The following is a 26,463-nucleotide window of genomic DNA, read 5'->3' on the forward strand; positions in this document are numbered from 1 at the left end:
ACTGGGAGAAAATTTTTGCAAATCATATATCCGATAAGGGGTTAACTCCATAATATATAAGGAACTCACACAACTGAGCAACAAAAAAACAAACAGCCCAATCAAAAAATGGGCAGAGGATATGAACAGATATTTTTCCAAAGAAAATATACAGATGGCCATAAACACATGAAAAGATGTTCAACATGACTAATCATCAGGGAAATGCAAATCAAAACTACACTAAGATACCACCTTACGCCTGTTAAAATGGCTATAATCACTAAGACTAAAAATAACAACTGTTAGAGAGGTTGTGGAGAGAAGGGAACCCTCATATACTGCTGGTGGGAATGCAAACTGGTGCAGCCACTATGGAAAACAGTATGGAGATTCCTCAAAAAACTAAAAATAGAACTACCATATGACCCAGTTCTCCCACTACTGGGTATATATACACACAATTTGAAATCAACAATCCAATATAACATATGCACCCCTATGTTCATTGCAGCACTATTCACAATAGCCAAGATGTGGAAGCAACACAAGTGTCCATCGACCGATGATTGCATAAAGAAGATGTGGTATATACATACAATGGAATACTACTCAGCCAGAAAAAGACAAATTCATCCCATTTGCAACAACATTGAAAGGCCTGGAGGGGATTATGTTTGGCAAAATAAGCCAGACTGAGAAATACAAACATCAGATGATTTCACTCACATGTGGAATATAAACAAGCACATGGACAAAGAAAACAGTTCAGTGGTTACCAGGGAAGGGGATGGGTAGTGGGCACAGAGGGTGAGAGGGAGCACCTATGTGGCGACATACAAGAAATAATGTACAACTGAAATTTCACAATGATGTAAACTATTATGAACTCAAATTAAAAAAAAATTTAATTAAAAGCAATCCACAAGTAAATTCATTAAAGAAAATTACTGTCAGAAAAAAATCCTTGGTTTACATGTGTTTTTTTTTTGAGGAGGAGGAGCTAATTGCCGCCAATCCTCCTTTTTTTGCTGAGGAAGACTGCCCCTGAGCTAACATCCGTGCCCATCTTCCTCTACTTTATATGTGGGACGGCTACCACAGCATGTCTTGCCAAGCGGTGCCATGTCCGCACCTGGGATCCAAACCTGCGAACACCAGGCGTCCAAGGAGAACATGCGCGCTTAACTGCTGCGCCACCGGGCTGGCCCCCTATGTGTGTCTTCTTAACCAAGTGATTAAACTTAGTATCACCAGCCATGGGACAAACGGACTTATGTGTCCTGATGTGATCAACATCACCCCTGTCATTTCTTGTCAAAGGGTCAGCTTGACTCTAACAGTGAGAAAACATACCAATCCAGATTGTGGGATATCCTGCAAAACGACAGGTCTTGATGGAAAAAAACAAAAGTCGTCAGAAGTACTGTTCTAGATAAAAGGAGAGTAAAGAGACACAGCAACCAAATGCAATGTATGATCCTTGAGTGGATCCTAGATAAAAAAAAAAAAAAAACAAAAAGACCTTTTTTCTGGGCAATTGTAGAAATTTGAAAATTGACTATACTTTAGATGCTAAATTTCTTGGATGTGATCATAGTATTGTGATTACATTGGAAGATGTCCTTGGTCTTAGGAGATGCACGTGAATCTATTTTTAAGGAGTGAATTGTTATGATATCTAGAACTTTCTTTCAAATAGTTCAGTTAATAAAAGAGAGAGAGAGAGAAAGCCATTGTCCTCAAGTAGGAACAATTGGTGAACATAAGTGAAAGATGGTGTTTATTTTACCATTCTTTCAATTTTCCTGTAAATTTAAAATATTTCTAAGTAATAAGTAGGAGAAAAAAGTCTCAGTTTAAATAAATGATTAATCTTTCTCTCTTAGGATAAAAGTGTATTGGTGCATGAAACTTTGGTTTTATAGTACAACGTCCGTATAGCCCAAGAATCAGCCTTAAACTTAGCTGTTACAATGAGTTGAAATGTGGTCAGTATTAACTCTACTGAGGCGCTCACGTTACCTAATGGGCAAACTTGGCTTTGAAGGTGTTTTGTTAGAAAGAATAAAATTAGAGTCGCTCAACACAAATGATACATCTAAAAATGGTAGAGAATTAAACTCAGCTTTCCAGATCATGCAAGCGTTAAGCACATAAAATAAACTTAGGTCTTTCCTTCAGTTAGTTAGTAGATATCTGGTCCCAAATGAACCATTTAATTTAGTTAAATAAACACTATAGTTGTTACTTACCCCTTTTTCCTTTTTCCAACAGTCAGAGGTGAGTCTCCCACAAAGCTCGTGAAGCTCAAGCTTCGGGGTCTTTTCCAAGGCCCTGCAGTGTATTCACAGGGTCAAATCTAATTTTGGGTTTGTGTTTTGCATTTTTTTAGGATGGCCCCCAAATTATAGCATCAGATCCCACTAAGCCTGAGTCCACCCCTGCTAACATTCAAACATTTTTCTCTTTTGTTTTGACAGTTATTTTTCTACAATCTCCACATAACCCCTTCTGAATTGATGGACGAGATCATCAGCATTCGGGTAAGGGGGCCCAGAGTGGAAGGTCATGCTTGCTCACTGCTGGATAAAGCCGATAATCTTTTCTCCGCTCTTCTTTCTTCCAGGTTTATAATTCCCATTCTTTGCGGGCAGATTGTCTGATGGGGGAGTTTAAGGTGGGTGTCAACAGTCAGTCTCATTCAACTTACATCAAAGATGGACCCTTTCACAGCGAGGAATCAGGGTCCTGGCCAGGTCTCAGGATGCCCATCTTGGTGACATCTTAAGGTTTTGTATAAGGGATTGATGCCATGAGCCTTGCTAAGGGCTGGAACATGAGGAGGATGTGAGTGCCGCAGGGGCCAGAAACCAGCTGAGTGGCCTCTGGCCTGGATCTAGTCAACCAAAGTACAACACTCAGCAGTACCTTAAAGCAAGATGCCACGAAGCTGCCACTTCAGGGCCCTTCCTAGTGTTCCAGCCATGGATGGAAAGCAGTGCACTGCTACAAAGGGAGGGGTGCTTGACCATGGCAAGAAGCCCATCACCCCGCTCTACTATCCAGTGGCCCCAGAGCTCCATCTACAAAGCTACTTACTATAAATCTGGAGGTTGAAAGGCGAGCCGAACCTGGGGAAAGGATCGGGGTGCTTTTCCGAGTAACTCACATTGGAATTAAGACCAAATACCTGGTTGGCACATCTCCAGCAATTCTATATGGAATAGGCTGCCTCTCCAAGGAAGGAGCTCCCAGTTGTTAGGAGTCCTAGAGGCTGATCTGGGTCAGGCAGACCTGTGTTCATACCCTATCTGCCATCTACTAGCCACACGTCAACCTCTCTGATCCTTAATTTCTTCCTCTGTAAGGTGGAGTCGTTGTGCAAACTAAATGAGATAGAATATATAAAGCATCCAGTGTAACACCTGGCATATTGAAATGCCCAATCAATGAGGTTATTAATATTAGCATTAGTATTAGTTGGAGAAGGAGTATTGGATAGGAAGGTAAGTCAAGTGACTTCCTGTAGGGTGACCAGAAGTCCAGGTTTCCCTAGGACGAAGAGGTTTCTGTGAGACTTTCTGTGCTATTGGGAAAGTCCCAAGCAAACAGGGACACATTGGTCACCCTGATTCCCTGCTCCCTCCCAACTCTAAGACTAGCTCATTCATTCAAAATGATTCACTGAGGGTCTTCTATGTGCCTCACATCAGGCAAGGTATTGGGAGTATAGAGAGGGTAAGATGGAAATGTTGAGTTTCGAAGAAATTTAAGTCTAGTCAAGAGCATTATATTTAAATAAAATAATGATGGTTTCTTTGATGTAAGAAACTGATTTTAAAATCTATTTAAACTCCTTTTATTGTTTTCCCCTCAGATTGATGTTGGATTCGTTTATGATGAACCTGGTAAGTAATGTTCTCCCCATGAACTGGAAGATTCTGGGAATAAAGAAAATTTAGGGGATCAAGGAATCAAAAAAAGGGGGCCAGCCTAGTAGTGAAGTGGTTAAGTTTGCGTGCTCCACTTTGGCGACCCAGGGTTCACCAGTTCAGATCCCGGGCGCAGACCTGCACACCGTACATCAAGCCATGCTGTGGCAGCATACCACGTACAAAGTAGAGGAACGTTGGCACAGATGTTAGCTCAGCGACAATCTTCCTCAAGCCAAAAACAAAGGAAGATTAGCAACAGATGTTAGCTCAAGGCCAATCTTCCTCACAAGAAAAAAAAAGAGAGAAGTAAAAAAAATTATTTTTCTTGATTGAGAAGGGGGAAGGATACTCGGTGGAAACGAATAATAGCTTAGTATGGGTGTCTTTTTTAAATCTGGCTAATGGCACTTATCCTGACATTCACAAATAGGTAATTTCTTTGCTTTGTGAGGATATTTTAATCTCATCAAAATCAAATTATAAAACCAGTTAGTAAAGCTTAGAGAATCTTGCTTGAATCACACTGGGGCAGGATGGGGAAGGGTGTCAGTGCAAAGCGGAGACATTAATATAGAGACCCATCTGGGGAATTTGGGGTGTCATGATGACACTTTGGAGGGAATGTTTATCTCACAGCACATGGAACCACATACCAGTCAGTTTCTCTTCAGAGTGCCCCTGTCCTTTCACTCCTTTTTTATTTTAGGTCACGCTGTCATGAGAAAATGGCTTCTTCTCAATGACCCCGAAGATGCCAGCTCAGGTGCTAAAGGTTACATGAAAGTCAGCATGTTGGTCCTCGGAACCGGAGACGAGCCTCCTGTAAGCCCCTACATTCTCTCCCGTTTATGAGTTTTCATTAAAAAAGAGGACCAAGAGTTAAGCAAGTGGGTACCACTTGTTGTGAAAGGGAACACAGTTTCCAATCAATATGATTGGAATCAACATGAACCCTCCAGTTCCACCTGGTTTTCAGAAGCTGTTCTTTTCTTTGTGACAGAATTATGATTCTAGCTCCCTTAGACTCCTTCCTGATGTCTGTGAGTGGGTTTGTCATTCAATAAATCTATGTGTGTTTTTAAGACTTCTTTGCATCATCTTATCTACAGAGCCTGGCTCACTTGCAGGATCAGGCATCGCTCCCTAAAGGAGCAGTTGTCATCCTAGGAAAATGGGCAGCAAAGCTGGGAATAGTAAGTGGTCAGAGAGAAATTGGAAGAGCTTCAGGAACTCTGTTTACTAGGTAGTGCACATAAAACTACAAAAGGACACGTTATTTTCTTGTGGTGTATTGATTGAAGAAACACGTGGGCATTGATTCTGTAGAGGAGCTTTGCTGAATTGGTGCCTGAACTCTTAAGCCTGAATCCCAGGAAATCCTAATGGAAATGGTTCCAGTCAGTTTCATTTTAGAAGCATCAGTTTGGCTTCTCACAAAAGCTGCTTTTCTGTGTGTGTAATTTGCTATCATGTGTCCCCACCAGCCTGAGGAACAAAATCACGATAATGACAGTGATGACGTGGAGAGTAATTTGTTGCTCCCTGCTGGCATCGCCCTCCGGTGGGTGACCTTCTTGCTGAAAATCTACCGAGCGGAGGATATCCCCCAGAGTACGTATTGATATAATCCTGCCCCGGGATTATCAGTTATCTGCATGATTAGATGTGTTAAAATCATTCTCCGTATAGGGCTTGAACTTATTTTCGTTCATTCTGGCCCCTTTGAAAGCTACCTGAGCTGGTGCATGGGGTAGCCATTTGGTCACTGATCCGTGTTTGTTGTTGAGCCTTTGGCCCATTCTGCTCCATCCCTTCTTTCTTCAGTGTTCCATATTTTCTCCTTGTTCTAGAGAATACTAGAGAGAGGTCAACAGTCAGCACTTCCAGTTCCTTTCATCCCAAATGAAAATGTGAATTTTATTATCAAATAAATGTATTTGCTATTGGGTTATTAAAAATGGCTGAGCCAAAGGTGATTAAGTGCCGATAACTACAAGTCTGTCACTATTATATTATGAGATGTGCGTATTAAGAGACTGGATGCGTTTAAGAGAATCACAGTGATTCTGCTCACAGAGACTAGTCCAGTTAGTCCTCTGTCGTTGCTGGGGACCCAGCATTCTATCTGCCTGGCCTGGTCTGTCTGCCTCCTTCTGGGCCCTGGGACATAGACCCCTCTCCAAGTCCCCAGGAGACAGTACCCAAATCTCTTCAGGGTTTGCTACATTTCCTGAGAACCACCTCCCCTTTTTAAAGACCCTGTAATGCCTCCGCATACCATCTTTCCCTGAGAAATATCATAAGTGAAGTAAATAAATCAAACCTGACATTATGCTTCCTACAATGACCTACTTAACTGATTTCCATTCGTTTTTGACTTTGTAAAACAAAGAGATCTGCCGTTTATAGTTGACTAGATGTGTTACCATGATTATGCCAAATTTCCTTGAATTTCTCTGGAAAAGTCAGACTAGGCCTGTATCACTTTCATCTAAAGCACCTTTTCCAAATTGAAAGCAGGCCTGAGTTTGAGAATTCTCTCTTACCCTATCTGGATGGACTTTCTTTATTCTGCTGTTTTCCTCAATAAATGATTGATTCTCAACATAATAATTTATCAGTTTCTTTTTTCAAGGTGCTCCTGTTGATTTTAAAACTTTGTGGGGAGAAAACATTTTCTCTCTCTCAACTAGGAAAAAAAAGGATTTCTGCAGTACCGTGCTCTTGGGGCTTGCCACTTTGGAGAACAATTCTTGTTGCAACTGTGTTCCTGTATAGGAGAACGTTTTTAATTTTGCTGAGTGATTTCTATTCTTTTAAGAAAATCAAATTTAATTTCTGCTGTGCACCATGTTACTTTCCAGTGGATGATGCCTTCTCACAGACGGTAAAGGAAATATTTGGAGGCAGTGCAGATAAGAAAAACCTAGTGGATCCTTTTGTGGAAGTTTCCTTTGCTGGAAAAAAGGTTTGTACGTGATCTAACTGCAAATGCCTCTAGAAATAAATGTTTAAACCACCGTGTTTTCCTTGGAGTGAATTCCTGCTTATTCTTTGTTCAAGTAGCCCCCTGATGAGCTGGGCGCTCTGCAGGAACACAGATTATCTGAGTCTGAACATGCCAGGTTTCTCCACAGGTGTATTTTGGAGTGGAAAGTATGAAGGACTCCAATTAGAAAATTCAGCCTCTTGAAAGATTAGAAAAGTAAAAGCTACCAGTGAATTATTTGGATTATTTCGCAGGTCCAAGCATTATCTTAATCTTAGGCAAGCTTCCTTTGTTGTTAGTGCTGTTGAGTCGATCCTGACTCCTAGCGACCCTGTGTACAGCAGAGCAGAACCCTACCCGGTCTTTCTGCACCATGCTCTCATCTTCTGGCGCTACATCAGACAATGCTCTGTGGCTGTTCACAGTGTTTTCATGGCCAATTTTCTCAGAAGTGTGTAGCCAGGTTCTTCTTCCTGGTCTTTCTTAGTCTGGAAGCTCTGCTGAAGCCTGTCCACCATCAGTGACCCTGCTGGTATTTTAATAACTGGTGGCATAGCTTTCAGCATCATAGCAACTTGAAGCCACCACAGTATGACAACCGACAGACAGGTGGTGTGGTTCCCTGATCAGGAAAGGAACTCTGGGCTGTGGTGGTGAGAGTAGAGAATCTTAACCACCAGACCACCGGGGCTGGCTGGGCAAGCTCCCTAGGCAGCAACAGTAATCCCTGGTACATGCCGTGGAGTACAGGCCCCCGATGCCCAGCTGACCACTCCTGTCATGTTTCTTATCTCCTGTGCCCAAGCTGCTGAAACTGGAGAGTTAGGCAGGGGAGCCCCATCACAGTCCTCTGGGAAAAGCTGGGGGACTCCTTGTGTAGGAACTTCTGCAACCACCACTTTTACCCCCATAGATTGGAGAGTGGGGTTCCATAGCAGAATAACAACGTACCATGGACAGTTGTAGGCATGAGGAACTGCTATCTTCTATGTGGTTGGACAATTTATTCAGGAAAGTGAGATTTGGCAAACAACACAGGCATGGACTGGATGTTGTTTCCTAGAAGGGTCAATGGGGATTGGTGGAAAAGCCTTAGTTCTGGAGCAAGATGAGGCCTGATTTAAATTCAGATTTCACCCACTTCCATAGGCACATAAGGTAAATTCCTTAACCTCTGAGTCTCAATTTCCTTAACTATGAATGGGGATAATGATAATCCCATAGGATTGTTGAAAGGGTTAATTAACTCGAGAAGTAATTGTTGTGAGCCCACTGAGGCTCAGATGCTGTCCATGTGCTGGGGATGTGGAGGTGAGCGAGGCAGTCAGTGCTCTCATGGAGCTTACTTTGTGATAGAAGACGACAGTAAACAAGCGAAGGAGTAATGGAATCATTCCAGACAGTGTCAAGTACTACACAGAAAATAAAGCAGAGGACAAGAAGTGATTGAGGTGGGGGGTTGGAGGGATATTTAGTTAGGCTATCATGTGGGACACCTTTGGGGAAGTGACATTTGGGCAGAGGCCTGGATGATGCAGGGATCTGGGGGAGAGGGGGCAGGGCTTCCAGGCAGAGGGTAGAGTGGATGTAAAGGCTTCAAGGAGGAGATGCACTTGCAGTGAAGGAATGCCTGTGAGGCTGGAGTGGAGCGAGCAAGGGGGAAAACTAAGATAAGATCAGAGAGATGGGGGCAGGTAGGGCTTTATCAGGCAGAGTAGGGATCTGGACCTTATTCTGAGTGTACTTGGGGAGCTCGCTGAGGGTGCTGCACAGGGGAGTGACATGAAAGTAAGGGGGCAGGCGAGGAAGGGAGAATCTAGATAAAGGCCAACAGCAGGCACCTGGGGGAGATCAGGATCTACATGAAGATGGCATGTCAGGATTTACTAATGAATTGGATGAGGCATATGAGGGGGAGAGAGATGTTATGGCTGACTGTTCTAAGTCCGAGAAACCTGGTGAACGATGATGGAAAGACTGGAACAGGAGCCAGTTTGGGGAGCAGCAAGAGGGACTAGTGGGCAGGATCAAGAGATATGTTTGGGGGTCACCCCGTGGCCGAGTGGTTGAAGTTCCATGCACTCCGCCTTGGCAGCCTGGTTTCACAGGTTCGGATCCCGGGCGCAGACCTACTCCATTCATCAGCCATGCTGTGGAGGCACCCCACATACAAAATAAAGGAAAAATGGCACAGATGTTAGCTCAGGGCTAATCTTCCTCACCAAAAAAGAAGAGAGAGAGGTCTATTTGGACATGTTAATGAAGAGATGCTTATTAGATGATATGTAATAAGTGCTCAATAAACATTAACTCTTGCATCATTACACTAATGCAGTGTTAGAAATCTGGTAACTGAAAACTAACTTTTAGTGCACAGAAGAAGCAAAGATAGTATGAAACCCATGTCATATTTTACCAAGTCATTATCAAGAAAAATAAACTATAACCAGGTTACTAAGTATATAACCTATAGGTAAACTTCTACAGTCATAATTCAGTATGTATACACTATAAAATTTTAGAAATTAAACACTTGAATACCTACCATTTTGCTTTGATGATTTTACAGGTTTGCACAAATATAATTGAGAAAAATGCAAACCCTGAGTGGAATCAAATTGTTAATCTTCAGATCAAGGTATGGCTTTCTTTTCTTTCAGAAAAAGTAAGAATACTTACGTTAATAGTTACTGAATAAGTGGAGAAATAACTGCTTTTTGTCTGTTTCTTTTTAACAGTTTCCTTCAATGTGTGAAAAAATAAAACTAACAGTATATGACTGGTGAGTTAAAAAATGGACTTGTGTCAAATTCAGAATGAAAGAATTAAACATTTGGATTTGAGGACCATTACTCTAGAGGGTCTAACTCCTGCTTCTCAGTATGTTGGCTTTTCTTCCAGAGGGAAGGGATAAACTGCTCCTGGAATCGGGTGTTTTCTTTAAAAATAGTGGTATTATTACAGAAAAGCTTTGGCTATCTTGGTTCAACTGCTCATAAACAAAAGAAGGGAAAATGATCTGAAAATGTCCCAAGAAAAGAAATCAAGGCTTTAAATATCACTAGGCTGTCCAAAATAGACTTCAGAAATGCAGTAAACAATTTCTTGGGGAGAATCACCAGAACATTCTGAGAGCTATTCTCTGTTATTGTTAGAAACGAAAACGGGCAGAGCTACCTATCTGACTGAACACAAAGGAATTTCATTGAAAGGTTCTGGTTGGAATTTTTACTAGACCAACCTCCTAGTGCTGATTGGCCATAATGAGGCCATTCTGGGGTATGTTCCAGTTGAATGGAGCATTCAGTTGGTAGCTGTTTGCTCCATGAGAGTGGAAATGACAAATGTTATTATCATCGTTGTCGTCGTTGTCATCATCATCATCTGTGTTTATTATGGTGTTAGCTGCTGACTTTGGAGCATTAGTAAGTGCCAGGTGCTGTGCCTCATGCCATACCTACATTATTTCATTTAGTCTTTAGAGAAACCCCGTGGAACAGAGACTATTGTTAGTTCATTTTACAGATCAGGACGCTGAGGCTTAGAGAAGTCAGGTAACTTGCGTACAGTCACTCAGATAGTAAGAGGCCCACTTGGACCCCCACCTTGTCTGGCTGTGGTTTTTCCTTTGGCCCAGTGTTTTTGACTTTCATGTCAGTACCCTCTTGGTACTCTGGCAACAGGGGGCTTTGGGAGGAGGGGAGTGCTCTTCATTTTGTCCAATGACCACGTCATGGTTAATTGAGGGCCGTGAAGTGGCCTAAAGACAGGATGCCTCTTGCAATGAGTGTGAGCTACTTTTAAGGCACTTGGGACCCTCTGGCAACATTCTGAAGATGCTCCAGGGTCCTCAGGAAGCCTTAGGTGTGTGGGGTTTGAACTCTACATGGCTCAGGTGAACACTCTGGCCTACAGGCTCTGCGTTGGGCTGATTGCTGATCAAACCATCTCAGAGTTGCCTGTGGTCACTACAAATGTGGGTTTTTTTCTATCCTAGTCTTCCCTCTCCAAAGCAATAGTGTGGATTAGAATGCACAGAGGGACCCTATTTGACTGCAGAATCCTTAGATCCAGATCTTAGGTGACATACCCTGTAGGGCATTTGCACAACTGAGGGAAAGCTAAGGATCCTTTAAATGTAGTCTAGACCCTTCTGGATGCACAGAGATGATGCAAAACCCATTTGTGTGGCTTAATACCCATAAATAAAATTTTTTCTCATGCAAACTGTTTAATTAGTCACTTTCTGTAACTTAATATTATTATACTGTATAATGCATAACATTATATATACCATTTGTAATATATAATATTAGTATAGTAGATAATAATATTATACTGTAGTATATTCCTTCCTCAAAATACTGAACATTTTCTCCCTCCCAAGGGGTCCTAAACTTCAGAGTGCGTGTGCCACCAAATGGAATAAAGAAGAGGAGGAATTAAACAGAGAGAATGTTATTAGTGTAAACCTTTTTTTTTTTTGAGGAAGATTAGCCCTGAGCTAACATCTGTGGCCAGTCGTTCTCTTTTTGCTGAGGAGGATTGGCCCTGAGCTAACATCTGTGCCTATCTTCCTCTGTTTTATATGTGGGATGCTTGCCACAGCATGGCTTGATAAGCGGTCCATAGGTCTGCAACTGGGATCCAGGCCAGCGAAGGCCAGGCCGCCAAAGCGGAGCACGCGAACCTGACCCCTACGCCACCAGACTGGCCCCTAAACCTTATTTTTACACCCACTCTTTCATGAGTTAGGCTCACAGATTCTCTCAGATACCCATGGAAAGACAAACAAAGTTGTACATACTTGTAGTGGGCAAACTTGTTCCTACCACGTAGATAAGATTTAGGTTCCAAGCAAGCAGCTGCAGTCAGAAAAATAGTGTCTATCACACAGTAGGTGCTCAATAAATATTTGAATTGAATTGAAAGGGAATTTTTCTCCCTATGAAGGACCCTTAGATATAGCCCATTGTAGTCATTAAACCATCCTAGTAATTAGTATGAGCGTGATAAAATAAGATACGTGCACTTATTCTACATAATGTGATTGCACCATACTCATCATGCAATGTGCCTGTAATTGATGCATTCATTTTATGACAATGACATTGAGTGTGGCCATGGACAGATTCCTTGACCTCTGTGAGATCTGTTTCCAGAGCTGAAATGAGTTGTCTGACTAGATCTGTGTTTCTCAAAGGGTGGTTGGAGGACCATATGCATCAGAATCAATTGAGATATGTACTTGTTATAAATGGAGCCTCTTGTTCTCCACTCCTGCTTTTATTGAATCAAAAGCTTGGATCGGAGATGAGAGTCGGGAGCTTCCAACTGACTTTTAAAGTGCAGTAAAGCTTGAGGCCCACGGTACAGGATGATTTCTAAGGTCTAGGGTCTTTTCCAACTCTGTCTTATTATTGTTGAAATGAAAATGTATCCTCACAGGTGGAGGCCTTAACCTGTTCTTTTACACAGGGACCGGCTTACCAAAAATGACGTAGTTGGAACAACATATCTATACCTCTCTAAAATTGCTGCCTCTGGTGGGGAAGTGGAAGGTAAGTTAAGCAGAGCTGGAATAAAGTGAGAACTTCTGGAGAAGAAATGAACTGAGGTAGCCACCTGGCAATAGACTGGATTTCTTAAAAGTCAAATGTGATTAGCATAGTCAACCATTTCAGTGATGTTTTGGTTATGACGAGCAAAACAATTAATAATCAAGGCAACTAACACTTTGAAGACTTTAGCTTTCTTATTCCCATCCAAAACCTCTTTTCCAGTAGCTGTTTTATAAATTTTTGAGTGTCAATACAGAGTGCTAGCACTATGTTTTTTTAGAGTGGCATTGACCCAAGTCTACCCAAATATAGAGTAATATTCCTTCTCAACCGACTTCTTTGGCAAGAATAAGGAGGTCAAATGGAAATAAACCATGTAGACACTACTCCCTAAAATAATGTGTATTTTGTTTTCATGCATTTCATGCTAAGAGACATTGATGATCAATATACTTTTCTTTTTGTTGTTTTCCACACTGAGAACTAATTGCCTCTACCTGACATTATGGTTCTGTGCATATGTCACAAATTGTAACAGGGAATAAAGGAGAAAACTTTCGATGGTAAGAGAAAAAATTTAATGCTAACACAATAATATCAGCAACTTATTTTTTGTTACCAAAATAAAAATAACAAAAATTCTTGTAATTGCCAGTAGGTTAAACATATTGAGTAAACTGAGAGAATTTGAGACAAAATTTTGTCTTGGGAAACCTAAGGTTCCTCTCTTCTTCATCTTGATTAAGAGAGGACTTTATAGGTTTTAAAAAATTGTGTTGTTAATCCAAGCAGTAGATAGCATGAATAAGAACTTGAAGAGAATAGAGATATGGTGAAGAAGATACAATTTTCCTCTCTCAAGAAGAAAAAAGAAGGCAATTAGAAATTCTAGGAAAAACAAAGAGCTGAACAAAGAAGATATAGTTCAAATAGAAAGTCATGTGTGGCATTTTTTTAAGCAAATGGTAGAAGGTAAGAAAGAGATTACATCTGAAGATTCCCGGCTAAGTGGCATAGGGCACCATGTTGCTAGAACTGTGACAAAGGAAATGTAATTACAGCTCTCGTTTTCTCTGCAGGGAACAGTATTTATATGGTTGTTATAATGTAAGCGCTATTAACAGTTTTTTAATTTTTTATTAAACCTGTAGTTAAAGTTCTGAAGAGAATGTAAATGTCATTGCCCATTACAACGTAAAAGTAGAAGAACAGAAGATAGAGGTTGGAAGTAAAAGGAGGAAGAGGAGTTGGGGGATGGGGAGGCTGCTACTGGCCTCTTCTTATCAAGTGAGGAATCCAGATATAAAGACTAGATTAAATCATTGGGTAGAGAAAGACTAGATTAAATCTGTTGGTTAAAGGTAACCAATAGAGTAATTATAAGTCTTGCTATAACTATATAGAGGGGAGGGCAAAAATTACTTAAATTCATTTGTCATTAGCTGGAAGTCATTAAAAAGATAATTATTAAAGAGATATTGGAATAAGCGTTTTCCTTAGTGATATGGTGGTAACATCCAGGAGAACTAAAAACAGAAATTGTTACAAGCAGTTTCAGCCCCTGTCTGTGAGGCCTTCTCTCGTTGCAGGCCCTGCAGACAGTCTGTTACAGGGCCTCAAAATAACAATGAGCAGCAGGCATCCCCCAAAAGAGAGAAATCATGTACCATAAACTATACAAACCATAAACTACACAACCTTAGACTAAATTAACTCGGATTTTCTGGCCTTGATCCCAGCTAAGTCCGATCCAGGACGAGTAAACGTTTTGTTAACAACATGAGCTGTAGCGACTTCAGCAGGCCTCCTTTGACTGTGGGAAGCTAGTTCTCAGAGGCCCGCTGCCTTGGAGCTGGTGAGAGGTTGGGTTATTTCATGTGGCGATTCTGCCACTGGTCACAAAGTTTTGAGCCATTTTGCATTTAACCGGCGAGATTTGTATAAATTATAAAAAGGTCATGTGATTTGGGTCTGGATTTGGGATTTTTCTGGTGTTGCTAAACCACTTACCTAGCACTGGATTGGGTTAACTTTTTCAATGTCTCTTTTATAATGCTCATGTTTCTCTTGTTTAACCAGTCATATTTTTACTACATAGATTTCTCATCCTCAGGATCTGGGGCTGCATCATATACAGGTTTATGCTTTGTCATTTTTCTATCTTCTAGATTTTCCTGATTACTGTTATCTTACTAAGATTTTATCAATTGATTGCCTTTAGAACCTTTTTTTTGTTGACATGTTGCTGTCTTAGAAAGAGTTCTGCTAGAATATTAATTTTCTGTCAGTGCTGTATGGTTGTCCAGTGTGGCTAAGCTTAAAACAAATGTGCTAACCAGGCTTTGCTACAGGCCTCGTGTTTTCACCTAAATGCATACCATCCTATTTGGCTTCATTGTAAATAATTGTCTATGAGATATAACATTTTTTTGTTCTTGTTGTTTATGTTTTCCACTTTATACCTTGAAGGTCTTCGTCTTCTAAATATGAGGGATCTTAACATGTCCTTTGGTTTGCACAGCGCTCGCCATTCTTTGCAAGTTTGCTCAATGCTCTCACACTGACCATCACAACTCTCCTAGGGCAGATGTTGTTGTTCCCCTAATAGATGAGGACTCTGAGGTGTAGAGAGGTTTGTCACCTATCAAATAAGCATGGTCATCCCTGCCATGCTAATCACCCAGGGCTGCGGTGAGAGGAAAAAGAGATACTGCATGTGAGAAAGCTTTGCAAACTGAAGCTCTGGGTACATATAAAGTGTTATTGACTGCCTTTAGGTAATTGCATAATGCCTCATTCTTATTGTTTTTAAAAACCAATCCTATTATCTTATAATCAAACTTTATATGAATATTAAGTAGTCCTTAGTTTTGTAGTGAACTTGGCAGATTCAGTAACACTTTGTTATTCATTTGATCAACTAATCAATGTATATTTATATGGTAGTACTCCATGATAGAATCAGTGTTTAGGAAGTCAAAATAAAACATGGGGCTGGCCCCAGGGCCTAGTGGTTAAGTTTGGTCCTCTCTGCTTTGGTGGCCTGGGTTCAGTTCCTGGGTGTGGACCTACACCACTCGTTAGTGGCCATGCTGTGGTGGTGACCCATATACAAAATAGAGGAAGATTGGCACAGATGTTAGCTCAGGGCAAATCTTCCTCAAATAAAAAGAAAAAAGAGGAAGATTGGCAACAGATGTTAGCTCAGGGTGAATCTTCCTCAACAACAACAACAACAAATTTAAAAAATAAAATAAAACAAGCCTGAATCCTGCTCCCCACCACTCCTGAAAAAAATTTATAATGTAGTCACAGATATAAGCGGCTATTTAAGGTTCAAAAACTAAAATATAAAGTGATCATTTATGGAAGTCCAAAGGAGCTTCAGGGAGATGAAGGAGGTTTGGAAAGTACTGTTTGAAAAGTAGGCTGTAGCTAGCCCAGAGGAAAATCTTGATATCCAGGCTAAAGAATTCCCAGGAGACCATGCTGAGACATGAGCACATAGAAGGAAAGTTCTCCATGTTAATGCATTACCACACAAGTCAGAGGGCTTAAAATACTGGAAAAGAGATTTGGTTGGACAAAAAGAATTAAGCTCTTGATATCAGGGTGACATGCAGTAGACCATTATTGACAATTTGTGTCTCCATCTTTGGAAATCTTTAATGAAAAGCAAATATTCATGACAAACAACACAAAAGTCACCCATGGGAACTGGGTGGAGGTGAAGTGGAACTAGACCAGAGGAATGGATGGTGTGGTGGAAGGTGCCCTTGTCTGAACCATGGAACTCAAGATCTGGGCCTAAATATGTCATCTTGAGGGACCTTTGACAGGTCACATCACTTTTGTGGGCTTCAGTTTGTCCATCCATAATGTGACATGACTAGAGTGCAAGAGTTTCAATGTCCATTCCTACTTGAACATTCTGCAATTCAACTTCTAGAAATGACTTCCTTCTCTCACTATGGATCTCTGCTTTAATCCTCTGTTCCCACCCAACACTCCTTCCCTCACAACAAAATATTCTAGCACAAGAAGTCTAAACCCTGCTTATTCATGATCAATTAGTCAATTTTGCAATGTTCCATATGGCAGAGTAGATGAAGCCAAACCAATTTACACGTTCAGATATAATAATCATTCATTTCATCCTGCTCATTTAGTAACATGGTAACATGATCCAGAGGAATCTCTGTTGGAAAAACTCTTGGTGACTATTTGAGTTTCACAAGAGATTTCCAAGCAGGTGTGAAAATGTGGCACCCCAGGGTTTTACCAAGTCTCACCCTTGGGCTATCAGTTTTTACTTTCTTGCATTTTAATTTAAATGTTCCCTTTATTGTCTCTCTTCACTGAGATTGTAGTTCAGCTAATTTCTGCCAGTGTGCATGGTTCCTACCTGTCTTCAAAAGTACCCAAGCCCATATATACATGCAGGAGAGCCTCAAATAATGAAAAAGATTGCAAAGCATATGTCTAAACAGTTTATCAACTGTTTATTAATAGGTCTTCTGCTCAGCTGCTACTCCCCATTTCTCTCTCTCCCTTAGTTTTAAGCATAAGAGTTGGAAAGGGCTGTGGAGGTGATCTGGTCAACCTCTCGTCCATAGCAGGAATTGTCTTGGTGACATCCTGAAAGACAGGCTGAAGTCTTGGCCTCAACATTTCCTCTGTCCCTAATGTAATCTGTCCCATTGTTTGACATAGCTAATTCCTAAAAAGATCTTCCTCACACTGAGTGAACCAAAGTTGGTCTCCTTATAGCTTTTACCAGTGATCCTTATTCTGCTTTTGGAGACAAGTCCATCCCTCTTCCATATGGGAGCCATTCAGGTGGTTAGGGGCAGTCCTTACATTTCCCTGTCTTCACCCACAATCTCTCTTTGGCTCCACTATTTCCTTACATTGCCCTCAGTGCCCCTCACTGGGGAGTAGTCCTGCTAAGAACGCATAGGAGAAATACAGAGAATATTGGATGCTCATCAGAGGTAGAGTGTCATGAATGGAGACTTCATGTTGCTTATGAATATGATATGGTCTTCTGACGATAGGCAGGCAGTTCAGTGTTACATATAAAAATTTTAAATGGTTGGTATTGTTAACAGCATCTTCCAGATTTATACTAACTACTTGAGACTAAATGACATTTTTGGGAAACAAGTAGAGTTAATCTGATATATATCATTTAAATGACTTTCCCAAACAATATAGTTTTTTACCAATGACATGTTTAATACAATGCCAATTATAAACTTGCAAAAAATGTGAAAATCAACTTGAAAGTCTTATTATTCTTTCATTTGAATAGCATTATCTTTTTGTAATAACATAAGTTTACCTGAACTACTCCAAAAATGTTTATTATTTAATGCTTTATAACAATAAGAAAAGGGAAATATAGCAAGTCTTACAAGTGCTTATAATTTGCGCTAATACGACTAACTCACAAAATGGAGGAAATTAGTCTCACCCGGCTAACTAATAACTAATATTTATTTCATTCGATGGAGTGTTAAAAGCCTAAAATCTAATGATGATCTGATCTCTCAGCAAATACAGGAGAAACAGAGGTGGGCTTTGTTCCAACATTTGGACCTTGTTATCTGAACCTTTACGGAAGTCCCAGAGAGTACACGGGATTCCCAGACCCCTACGATGAGCTAAATACTGGAAAGGTTAGTTTCTCAATTAAGGTTTGTTAATAATGAGCACTGGTAAATGTGGTTCCTTCTTATAGGAATATAGGTTATAATTAAGTCTCATATTTAGGGGACCCCACTGCCCCATAGACCCACCATATTACTTATCAAGTGTTGAAGGATAGATGTCTCAAGCTCCTCAAGCCTTAGAATGCAAGACTAGGAAAGGATCATGGAGATCATCTAATTTGGTGGTAGCAAATACATAGTATGGCCATTCTCCCACTCCTATGCTTCGGACATATGTCAGTAATCAGTGTTGGCTCGCCTTCCTAATAAGCAAATGTGCTGCCTCAGAATTCTGTCCAACACCATTTTCTAGGAGTTTAGCAAATGATTGGAGGTGACATGCCTGATGAACTCTTTGCTAGCCCTGATCTGATCCAAACTCTTCATTTTATAGGTGAGGACGTGGAGGCCCACAGATGCGAAGTGCTCTTCCCACCACATTAGAAGCCAAAGTACTGTCTTTTAGTTAGCTCCCAAAGGCCAAGAAAGGGACTGAGGGAGAGAGAAAGCCCTGAGGAGGGGGAGGGCAGAGAACTGGCTGAGGAGGTGGAAGCCTTCTCTTCCTCTCTAGAAGATTCTATTGCCAACACTGCTGGGGATGATGGGAGGAGTATCCGCTATTCATCCTCATGCTTGGCCACACCCAGAACATCTTCCTCCTTTACTTCCTGTCTACTTGTGAGACTTGCTCTGGTTGCCAACATGGCAGCCTCCCTATTCTGAGACGAGGAGAAAAGGAGCCAAGTTAACGTAGATAAATGCAGAGCTGCTCTGCTGAAGTAGGATGAGGGGGACTTCCAGCCTCCTCTACCCTGGTCCTAGCCTCTGTGAATTGCTTCTGGATGTAGAGCATGGCTTGAAAGCCTTTGACCTCAGTCATGGCTAAGATCCCTTTTAGCCCTGGCTCCCCTGCCTCTCCTTGGGATCTTTCCTTATGTCATTGGCTCTTCCTTCAGATACTAAAGACCTGAATCCAGATGAGAGAGTTACTGACTGATTCACTTTGGAGGTTTTGGGCCATGGAAGGCGAGAGACTTTAAGTTGTAGCTGGATTAGCCTGACTAGAGAGACAGGTTCTTTTTGCTATTGTTTATGCCTAGAGGAATAACCCTGTGTTGTTGCCTTTCAGGGGGAAGGAGTTGCCTACAGAGGCAGAATCTTGGTTGAATTAAGCACTTTTCTTGAAAAGACACCACCAGATAAAAAGCTTGAGCCCATTTCAAATGATGACCTGCTGGTTGTTGAGGTAACTATTGGAGTGTGGATCATGCTTGGTATGGAAAGGAGTGTTTTAGAAGATTAGTGGGTGGGATGCCTAGTGCTGACTTGCCTGAGCAAGTGGGCCTGAAGGGTCAGCTGTGGCAGAGTAGATGAGAGACCTAAGTCCTAGCAAGTGCCCTTCAGTGCTCTCTTGATCCTTCTATGACACCCCAGTGGGGGTGATGAGACTTGCTTCATCTTTTGAGATGTTGATACCCTGCTGAAAACTTTCAAGAGCACCGATACTCCCAAAGTAGGTGGTCTGTTTGCTAACTGAGATTGGGCTGTCATGGGGAGGTGGCCGCAAGAGCCATCCCATATGGTGTAGGTGCCACCACTAGTCTTTGTCATTTTCAGAAGTAGCTGGTTTATCTCAGCCTCCTCAGCATGTGAGGGCTTGCTTACATTAATACCCACATTGCAACAGCTCTGAGACTCCATTCTTCTGTGAAGACAGGAAGTCTTCCAAGTTTACCTCCCCAACTATTTCTGAGAATCCCATGGTGATACTTATGTGTTCCAGAAATCTGAAATGTTTACAAGAGCAGCCAGTTCACTGATGCCCCACTGCCCAAGGCCACTTTTGCTGGGTTCCAAATCACATCCCCCCACCAACAAGCTTCCTCAAGCTGCTGCCCTCCCTCCCTTCACCCTCCATTCCAAGCACAGGTTAGGCCCTTCTCTTATTTCCCCACATTACATCAGAAACCAAACAGAAGCTTTTAAAAAGCTTTTACTTCCAGGTCTGAGACCAGGGGAGGGAAACACAGTAAAATGGGTGACTTGAAGTGGCTGCTAAATGTGCCTGTTCTCAGAGAACGTGGGCTCAGACCAGCTTCCTGTCTCTCTCTAGCCTGACTTTTTGTGGCAGGGCTTGGCTCTCCATCCGCCCCAACCTCCAGTACCACCCTGTACACATCATCAAGTCAGAGTCTACATCCAACTGCCATGAGTTCCCAACTGAACAAGGGCTTTCTCCTTCCTTCTAGCAGTCTCATGTCTGCCTGTCATAAGATCTGCCCCTTTCAGGATGATTGACAGGGAGAATATGCACTCCTTTTAGAGGAAAGGCTCACTTCTTCCCCAGAGCATTGTAGCCTTGCTCATTGACTCCGAAGAAGACAATTAACTGTATTAGGAGGTTAGAGTCCAAAGTAGTATGTTCTGGATTCTTCATTCTTGGCATGTTTGGAACATCAGAAGTCCAGTTCTTCTTGAGCTGCACAGATTTCAATCCACTTCCTTTATCCTCCTCTGTAGGAAGAGAAGACCATGTTGCACATTCTTCCGGAGGTTGCCTCTATTCCAACCCTGAGCCTCAGGAAAGAACACTTGCATCACCACAAGAGCAAGCCACAGGGCATCAGTCCAACTTCATACAGGGAAAGCAAAATTTTGCCCCCCAGATTAGCAAAGATTATAACATAGCCCTGGCTAAAACATGCACCTAACAGAAATAGAATGGTTGAATTCAGGTTATTTGAATTGTGAAAGAATCATGGTAGATATTTGCTTTATAGTAAATTTAAAGATCTATCAAAGGAATTTTCCTAAAGCAGGCAATGGTCTGCTTCAAATGTGAGTTCACGTCTCTACCTCTACAATCAGAAATTGCTTACCATTTTTAAGTCATCTTTTTCCAGTTTTTGTACATTAATGTATCCAATAAAAAATCTTAGGACAGATTTTTTTGCTGAGTCACCCTCTTAAACAAGTGGATATAAAGGCCAGATTATTATAACTCCTCATTGGGAGAGAACTCTTCAAGGAATTATCAAGTCACTCTCCATCACCCTACTCCTCATGCACCCAACTCCACTGAGATACAGACACACAAATAATACCATTTTGCCACTTATACCATAATGCCAATGGTGCCATAATGCCATTCTTGGATTTAGCGTTAATGGTTTTGACTACTCTTGAGTTATCCTAAAGTTTCTTCATGTGTAGTAAGGAGTGATTTTGCTGAGGTGTGAATTTGAATCAGATGTGCAGAGAGGCAGGTGTGTGAATGCTGGTGAGTGCCCCTAGCCAGCCATTGGGTCTTCTTGTCAGCGAGAGAGAGACTCTGTGGTTCTCTGTTCCCAACAGTGGTGCAGCAGCTCTCAGGGTCTAAAGGAGTCCACCAATGTTTTCAGTTGCTTTGCTACATTTCACGGAGGAAATGATAGAATATTGTGATGTTCTTGAATTCGGAGGTTTGTTAAAATCTCAGGAACATATTTCAGCAAATGATGAGTCTATCCTTCTACGCAGATTCCATGGGTTTATGCTGTGGGATCACACAATGTAAACTCATTTTGTTTTGTTTTTCACTTGTTAAAGAGACACAGAGCCAAACGCAACAGGTTCCCCCAGTCAATGAGGTCCTGGCCAGAGTCTTTCTATTCACCCCACAACACTATCAACTCTTCAGTACAGGAATTGCTATAGATCTTAAGGACAGACTAAGAAAAGGGAAAAAGAAGAGAGGGTGAGTGGAAAAATGGGGCAGCTTACATGCTATTTACTGCCAAGATTATGCAAAAAAATGGCTAGAAACCACCCAAAGGCCTCCATGGAAACACATGATGTTGGTGTGGGTGGTTATGGACTTGAGTAGTTACAGACTGGAGCTGGCTCTTGAAGATGTTGGTTGAAACTTAGGGTTAGGCAGAAATGCTGTCATGGATTCTCAGCTATTCTGATGCCTCTTTACTTTGTTCCATCACCAGAACACAATTTAAGTCCACAATCCTTCTCTCTGTTTCAAACACCCATAATGGAGGGGAGGAGAGAGAAGGAAGGGAAAGAGGCCCAATGAAGTATAAAGGAAAAACCTTTTACTAACTAAAATGCAAAACCAAATTAGTTTTGTTTGCTCCAAAGAAACACATACAGGCAAAGAGGCTTATGTCATAAATTTAGTAAGAATAGAAGTAAAAAATAAAAACAGGGAGCCAACAGTATATACTGCCCAATATATACTGCCCACAGTATATGTCAACAATATAAAAGAACATCTTTTTATAACCTAAAATACAAAACAGAATTAATATATTTTGCTCCAAATAATTAAACCCAGAAAGCAAAATGGCTTGTATCATAAATTTAATAAAAACAAAAATGAAATATATAAACCAAAACCCCAACAACATTAAAAAGCAGGAGAGGAGCTGAGATTCTGAGGACGTATGCACACTTCCAGCCCCCAGGAGCCTGGTCAGAGAGTGAGATGAGCAGATTTGTGCAACTGTTGGGAGGATTTAATGAGAGTGGTCAACCTAGAACGTGGCCATGATCCTTGTCCAACTTATAAAAGTCCCGTGGTCTGGGTCGTATGCATGTAATGAAACTTTCTGGTAGAGCTGAAGAGGCTTCAACAAAAGGGCAACTTGGTTGCTGTGAAATAATAGAAAAAATACATATTGGTCTCTGCCTCCAGTTCTTGGCCCAAAGCTCCTAAAACCCTTGTAATTTCCTAAGTGATAAGAGCACTAGGAACATCTTTTGTTCTAATGTTTGATCTTTAACCCTGGTTCCTGACACTGAGCTCCTAAATCCCTTGGAATTTCCCAGGTAATAGGCAAGTCTTTTGTTCCAAGGAGGTGACTCTTGGTGGACGCCTGTATAGATTCAAGATGCAAGCTGGTCACCAGAAAGACCACGCCATGATTAGAAGCTTAGAACTTTCAGCCCCACCCAGAGGGGCTGGAAGTTGAGGTAATGATCAATTATGCCTATGTGATGAAGCCTCCATAAAAATCCCAGAAGTATGGAGATCAGGGAACTTCCGTGTTGGTGAGCACGTGGAGGTGCTGGGAGAACGGTGCACTTGGGGAGGGCAGGAAAGCTCCGCGCCTCTTCCTACATACTTCCCCACACATCTCTTCTATCCAAATGTTCATCTGTATCTTTTATCCTATCCTTTTGTAATAAACCAGTAAACAGTAAGTAAACTATTTTCCTGAGTTCTGTGAGCTGCTCTAGCAAATTAATCAAACCCAAGAATGGGAGTCATGGGAACCTCCGATTTAAAGGCAATTGGTCAGAAGCACAGGTAACAAACCTGGACTTGTAATTGGCATCTGAAGTGGGAGGTGGGGCACTCTTGTGTGTCTGAGCCCTTGACCTGTGGGATCTGACACTATTTCCAGTTAAATAGTGTAGAGGAGGAAGAAATTTTCCTGTACCCTTCTAAGTCTGGCTGGTCTAAGAATTAAATTGACAGAAGACAGGTGAACAAGAGAAAATCAAACAAAGTTTAATAACAAGTATACATAGGAGAGACCCAGGAAACCTGAGCGACTTGCCAAAATGACCAAAGCCATTTATAAATGGCTTGAATACCATCTTCAGCTAAAGACAAAAGACGTTGGGGGTAGTGGTTTGGGACTTCAAAGAGGAAGAAGGCACTTCACATGGAGGTGAAAATGCAGATGTTTGGCAAACAAATGTTTGCCATGCCCAGCAGAGACAGTGGGCATGGAGAAGACTCTGATCTCTAGGCCCCGCCACACTTATCCCATAGTCTTTACAAATATCTCTGGTGATAGCTCGGTTCCTGTTACAGGCCATTTATCTAAATTCTTTTAGGCAGTTAAGGGGGAGGTAACAAGAACTTTCTGAGTCTCTTGGTTCTTAGAAATAATCAGCCTATGGGGCTGGCCTGGTGGCACAGAGGTTTAAGTTGGCACGTTCCGCTTCTCGGTGGCCTGGTGTTCCCCGGTTCACATCCGGGTGCGGACATGACACTGCTTGGCATGCCATGCTGTGGTAGGCGTCCCACATATAAAGTGGAGGAAGATGAGAATGGATGTTAGCTCAGGGCTAATCTTCCTCAAAAAAATAAAAATAAAAAAAATAATCAGCCTAAAATAATTCTCATGTTAAAAAAGACACATTTGGGGGTGGCAAATTTTGTTCCCCTTCAATAATGTCAGAATAGAGTTAAATTGTAGAATGCCCAGCTGGGTGTCACAGAATTACTTGGTGCGGGAAAACCCCCCACCCAGCTGGGTGTCAAGTGTTGAGAGTGTGGCCATAGTGAGAGATAAAGGAAGGACACGGAAGAGGGAGGTGTTTTCACTCAGTTGTCAGAGAGCCCAGAGCTCTCCCATGTCCCTCGCATCTCTCCTGCTCTCCCGTCTCCCTAGAGCACAAGCCAGTCTGTTGCTCTGGATGGGCCTGGTCAAGAGATCCTGCAAGAGATGCAGCAGGGTCCTGCCTGGCTGCTTCGCTGAGGACTCGGGCAGGTAGAAGAGAAGCAAATGTTGCAGACTCAGCATTATTCAACCACCTGCTGGCTTCTGGAACCTCTGCCCAGCCACTGAAGGACCCCATTTTTTGTGTCCACCATCTAGGATCTATTTCTGGACCACTTCCCCCCTGCTCCTTCCCAATCTCTTTGTGTGTGACCTAACGTAGTTTGAGCTTGCATTCTCTCTCTTCTGCTCAGTTAGAACCTCCTTCAGGTCTGGCTTACATTAAGTGCTCAATAAATATGCTTGATACAGCACATTCAGATTTGTCTACCACCTCTACCGGTTGTCAGCCACTTTGTTGCAGGCAACAGAAGCTGAGGCTCCAGAGTTCTCCAACTGGTCTTGATTGTTCCTTCTTCTGTCCACCTCTTTGCGTCCTGAGGGCACAGAGGAAGTGAGAAAGAGCTGGGGGAAGGGCTGAATTCTCAATTGCACGCTCTGAGACAGCCTGGCTCTAGGGCAGGTGAGCAGATGGTAGGGGCGCCCCTCCTGGAGTCTGGACCCAAAAAGTGGTCCAAGGAGCTGCTCCATCTTCAGCAGCTTGCTCATAGTGTGTACCTACTCTATGGGGAATTGTGATGATGGCCAGAAGCCTGAATTATTACCTTAGAGCTCAGACCCTCCAGGGTGAGGGTCCTGTCAGGGCTTCTGCAGGTGACTCAAGTTATGCATGGGAAAATCCAGAGAGTTCTAATGGAATCCTGGCCTTGTGGAGGTGTGCAGGGCAGAGCCAGCCCAGCCAGAGGCGGCACCCCCATCCCTACACAGAGTCTCCTCACACACCTTCTCTCCTCTCTGCAGCCCCTGCGCTAACAGACAGCTCCAACTTAAAGACTGATGGCTTTTTTCTGGGCCTTGACTCAGGCCCTAAATTAGGTTTGACATTTTGCTCCTTCTCTTCTCTGATATAACCCTGGATGGTTTATAAAGAAGAAGTTATGCTGTATATGTAAACTCTGACTAATACGAATAACTTCCTACTTTGTAATTTTCACACAATTCAAACCAAATCCAGAATTTCCACAGTGTTCCTGAATCGTGGATAGTTCAGTAGGCTTATTTGTGGTTAGTTAAGGGGACTCCTAACAAGACATATGTCCCCCAAGCCCCTCTCTACAAAAGTGACTGTGGACTAAGGTAGGGAAGCTTTTAAATTCACAATTCCCAGGCAGAATCTTGGGAGGTGGGGCCCAGTTATATGTATATTTTAAAGCTCTTCAGGTAATTCAACATGTAGCTAAAGGTTGCAAACCAATGTTTTAGAGAGACTTTCAAGAAAGGTTGAGATTCAGAGCAGTTTCTGATGCAATCCTGTTGGAGGTTCCCATTATAACATGTCGAAACTTCCTTTAACCAAAATGGAGATTTCGTAATAGTGGGATGTCTCAGGGTTCTTCAGGACAATAAGCTACAGTTACTGTCAAATGTTCTTAAAATGGTTCTCAAGAACTTAAAAATAGAATTACCATATGATCCAGCAATCCACTGCTGTGGACAGTGGTCCCCCATTATCCGAGGTTTCACTTTCTGTGGCTTCAGTTACTTGTGGTAACTGGTAATTGAAATGGGCCCAAAAACATTAAATGGAAAATTCCAGAAATAAACAATTTATAAGTTTTAAATTGCGAGCCATTCTGAGTAGCATGATGAAATCTCATGTCCTCCCACTCCGTCCCACCTGGGATGTGAATCTGCCCTTTGTTCAGTGTATCCACGCTAAACACATATCTGCGCCACCCGCCCATTAGTCACTTAATAACGGTCTTGGTTATCAGA

The 26,463-nt window shown here is 42.0% G+C and overlaps 1 protein-coding gene across 2 annotated transcripts in view; it reads left to right on the forward strand.

Moving 5' to 3' along the window:
* MYOF (myoferlin) overlaps window positions 1-26,463 on the forward strand; it is a 152,848-nt gene that overhangs the window by 57,993 nt on the left and 68,392 nt on the right. The window contains exons 8-19 of one of the 2 annotated variants that reach the window (XM_014862955.3): window positions 2,463-2,525; window positions 2,609-2,659; window positions 3,860-3,890; window positions 4,624-4,739; window positions 5,402-5,528; window positions 6,782-6,885; window positions 9,476-9,544; window positions 9,645-9,688; window positions 12,385-12,467; window positions 14,566-14,604; window positions 18,024-18,148; window positions 19,311-19,427. In XM_014862955.3, the coding sequence (XP_014718441.1) occupies window positions 2,463-2,525; window positions 2,609-2,659; window positions 3,860-3,890; window positions 4,624-4,739; window positions 5,402-5,528; window positions 6,782-6,885; window positions 9,476-9,544; window positions 9,645-9,688; window positions 12,385-12,467; window positions 14,566-14,604; window positions 18,024-18,148; window positions 19,311-19,427 (969 nt within the window). The remainder of the gene's footprint in view (window positions 1-2,462; window positions 2,526-2,608; window positions 2,660-3,859; window positions 3,891-4,623; window positions 4,740-5,401; window positions 5,529-6,781; window positions 6,886-9,475; window positions 9,545-9,644; window positions 9,689-12,384; window positions 12,468-14,565; window positions 14,605-18,023; window positions 18,149-19,310; window positions 19,428-26,463) is intronic. The other variant, XM_044754016.2, reaches the window with a different exon arrangement.

This window comes from Equus asinus, chromosome 2 (assembly GCF_041296235.1).
Source record: "Equus asinus isolate D_3611 breed Donkey chromosome 2, EquAss-T2T_v2, whole genome shotgun sequence".
Taxonomy (NCBI): Eukaryota; Metazoa; Chordata; class Mammalia; order Perissodactyla; family Equidae; genus Equus; species Equus asinus.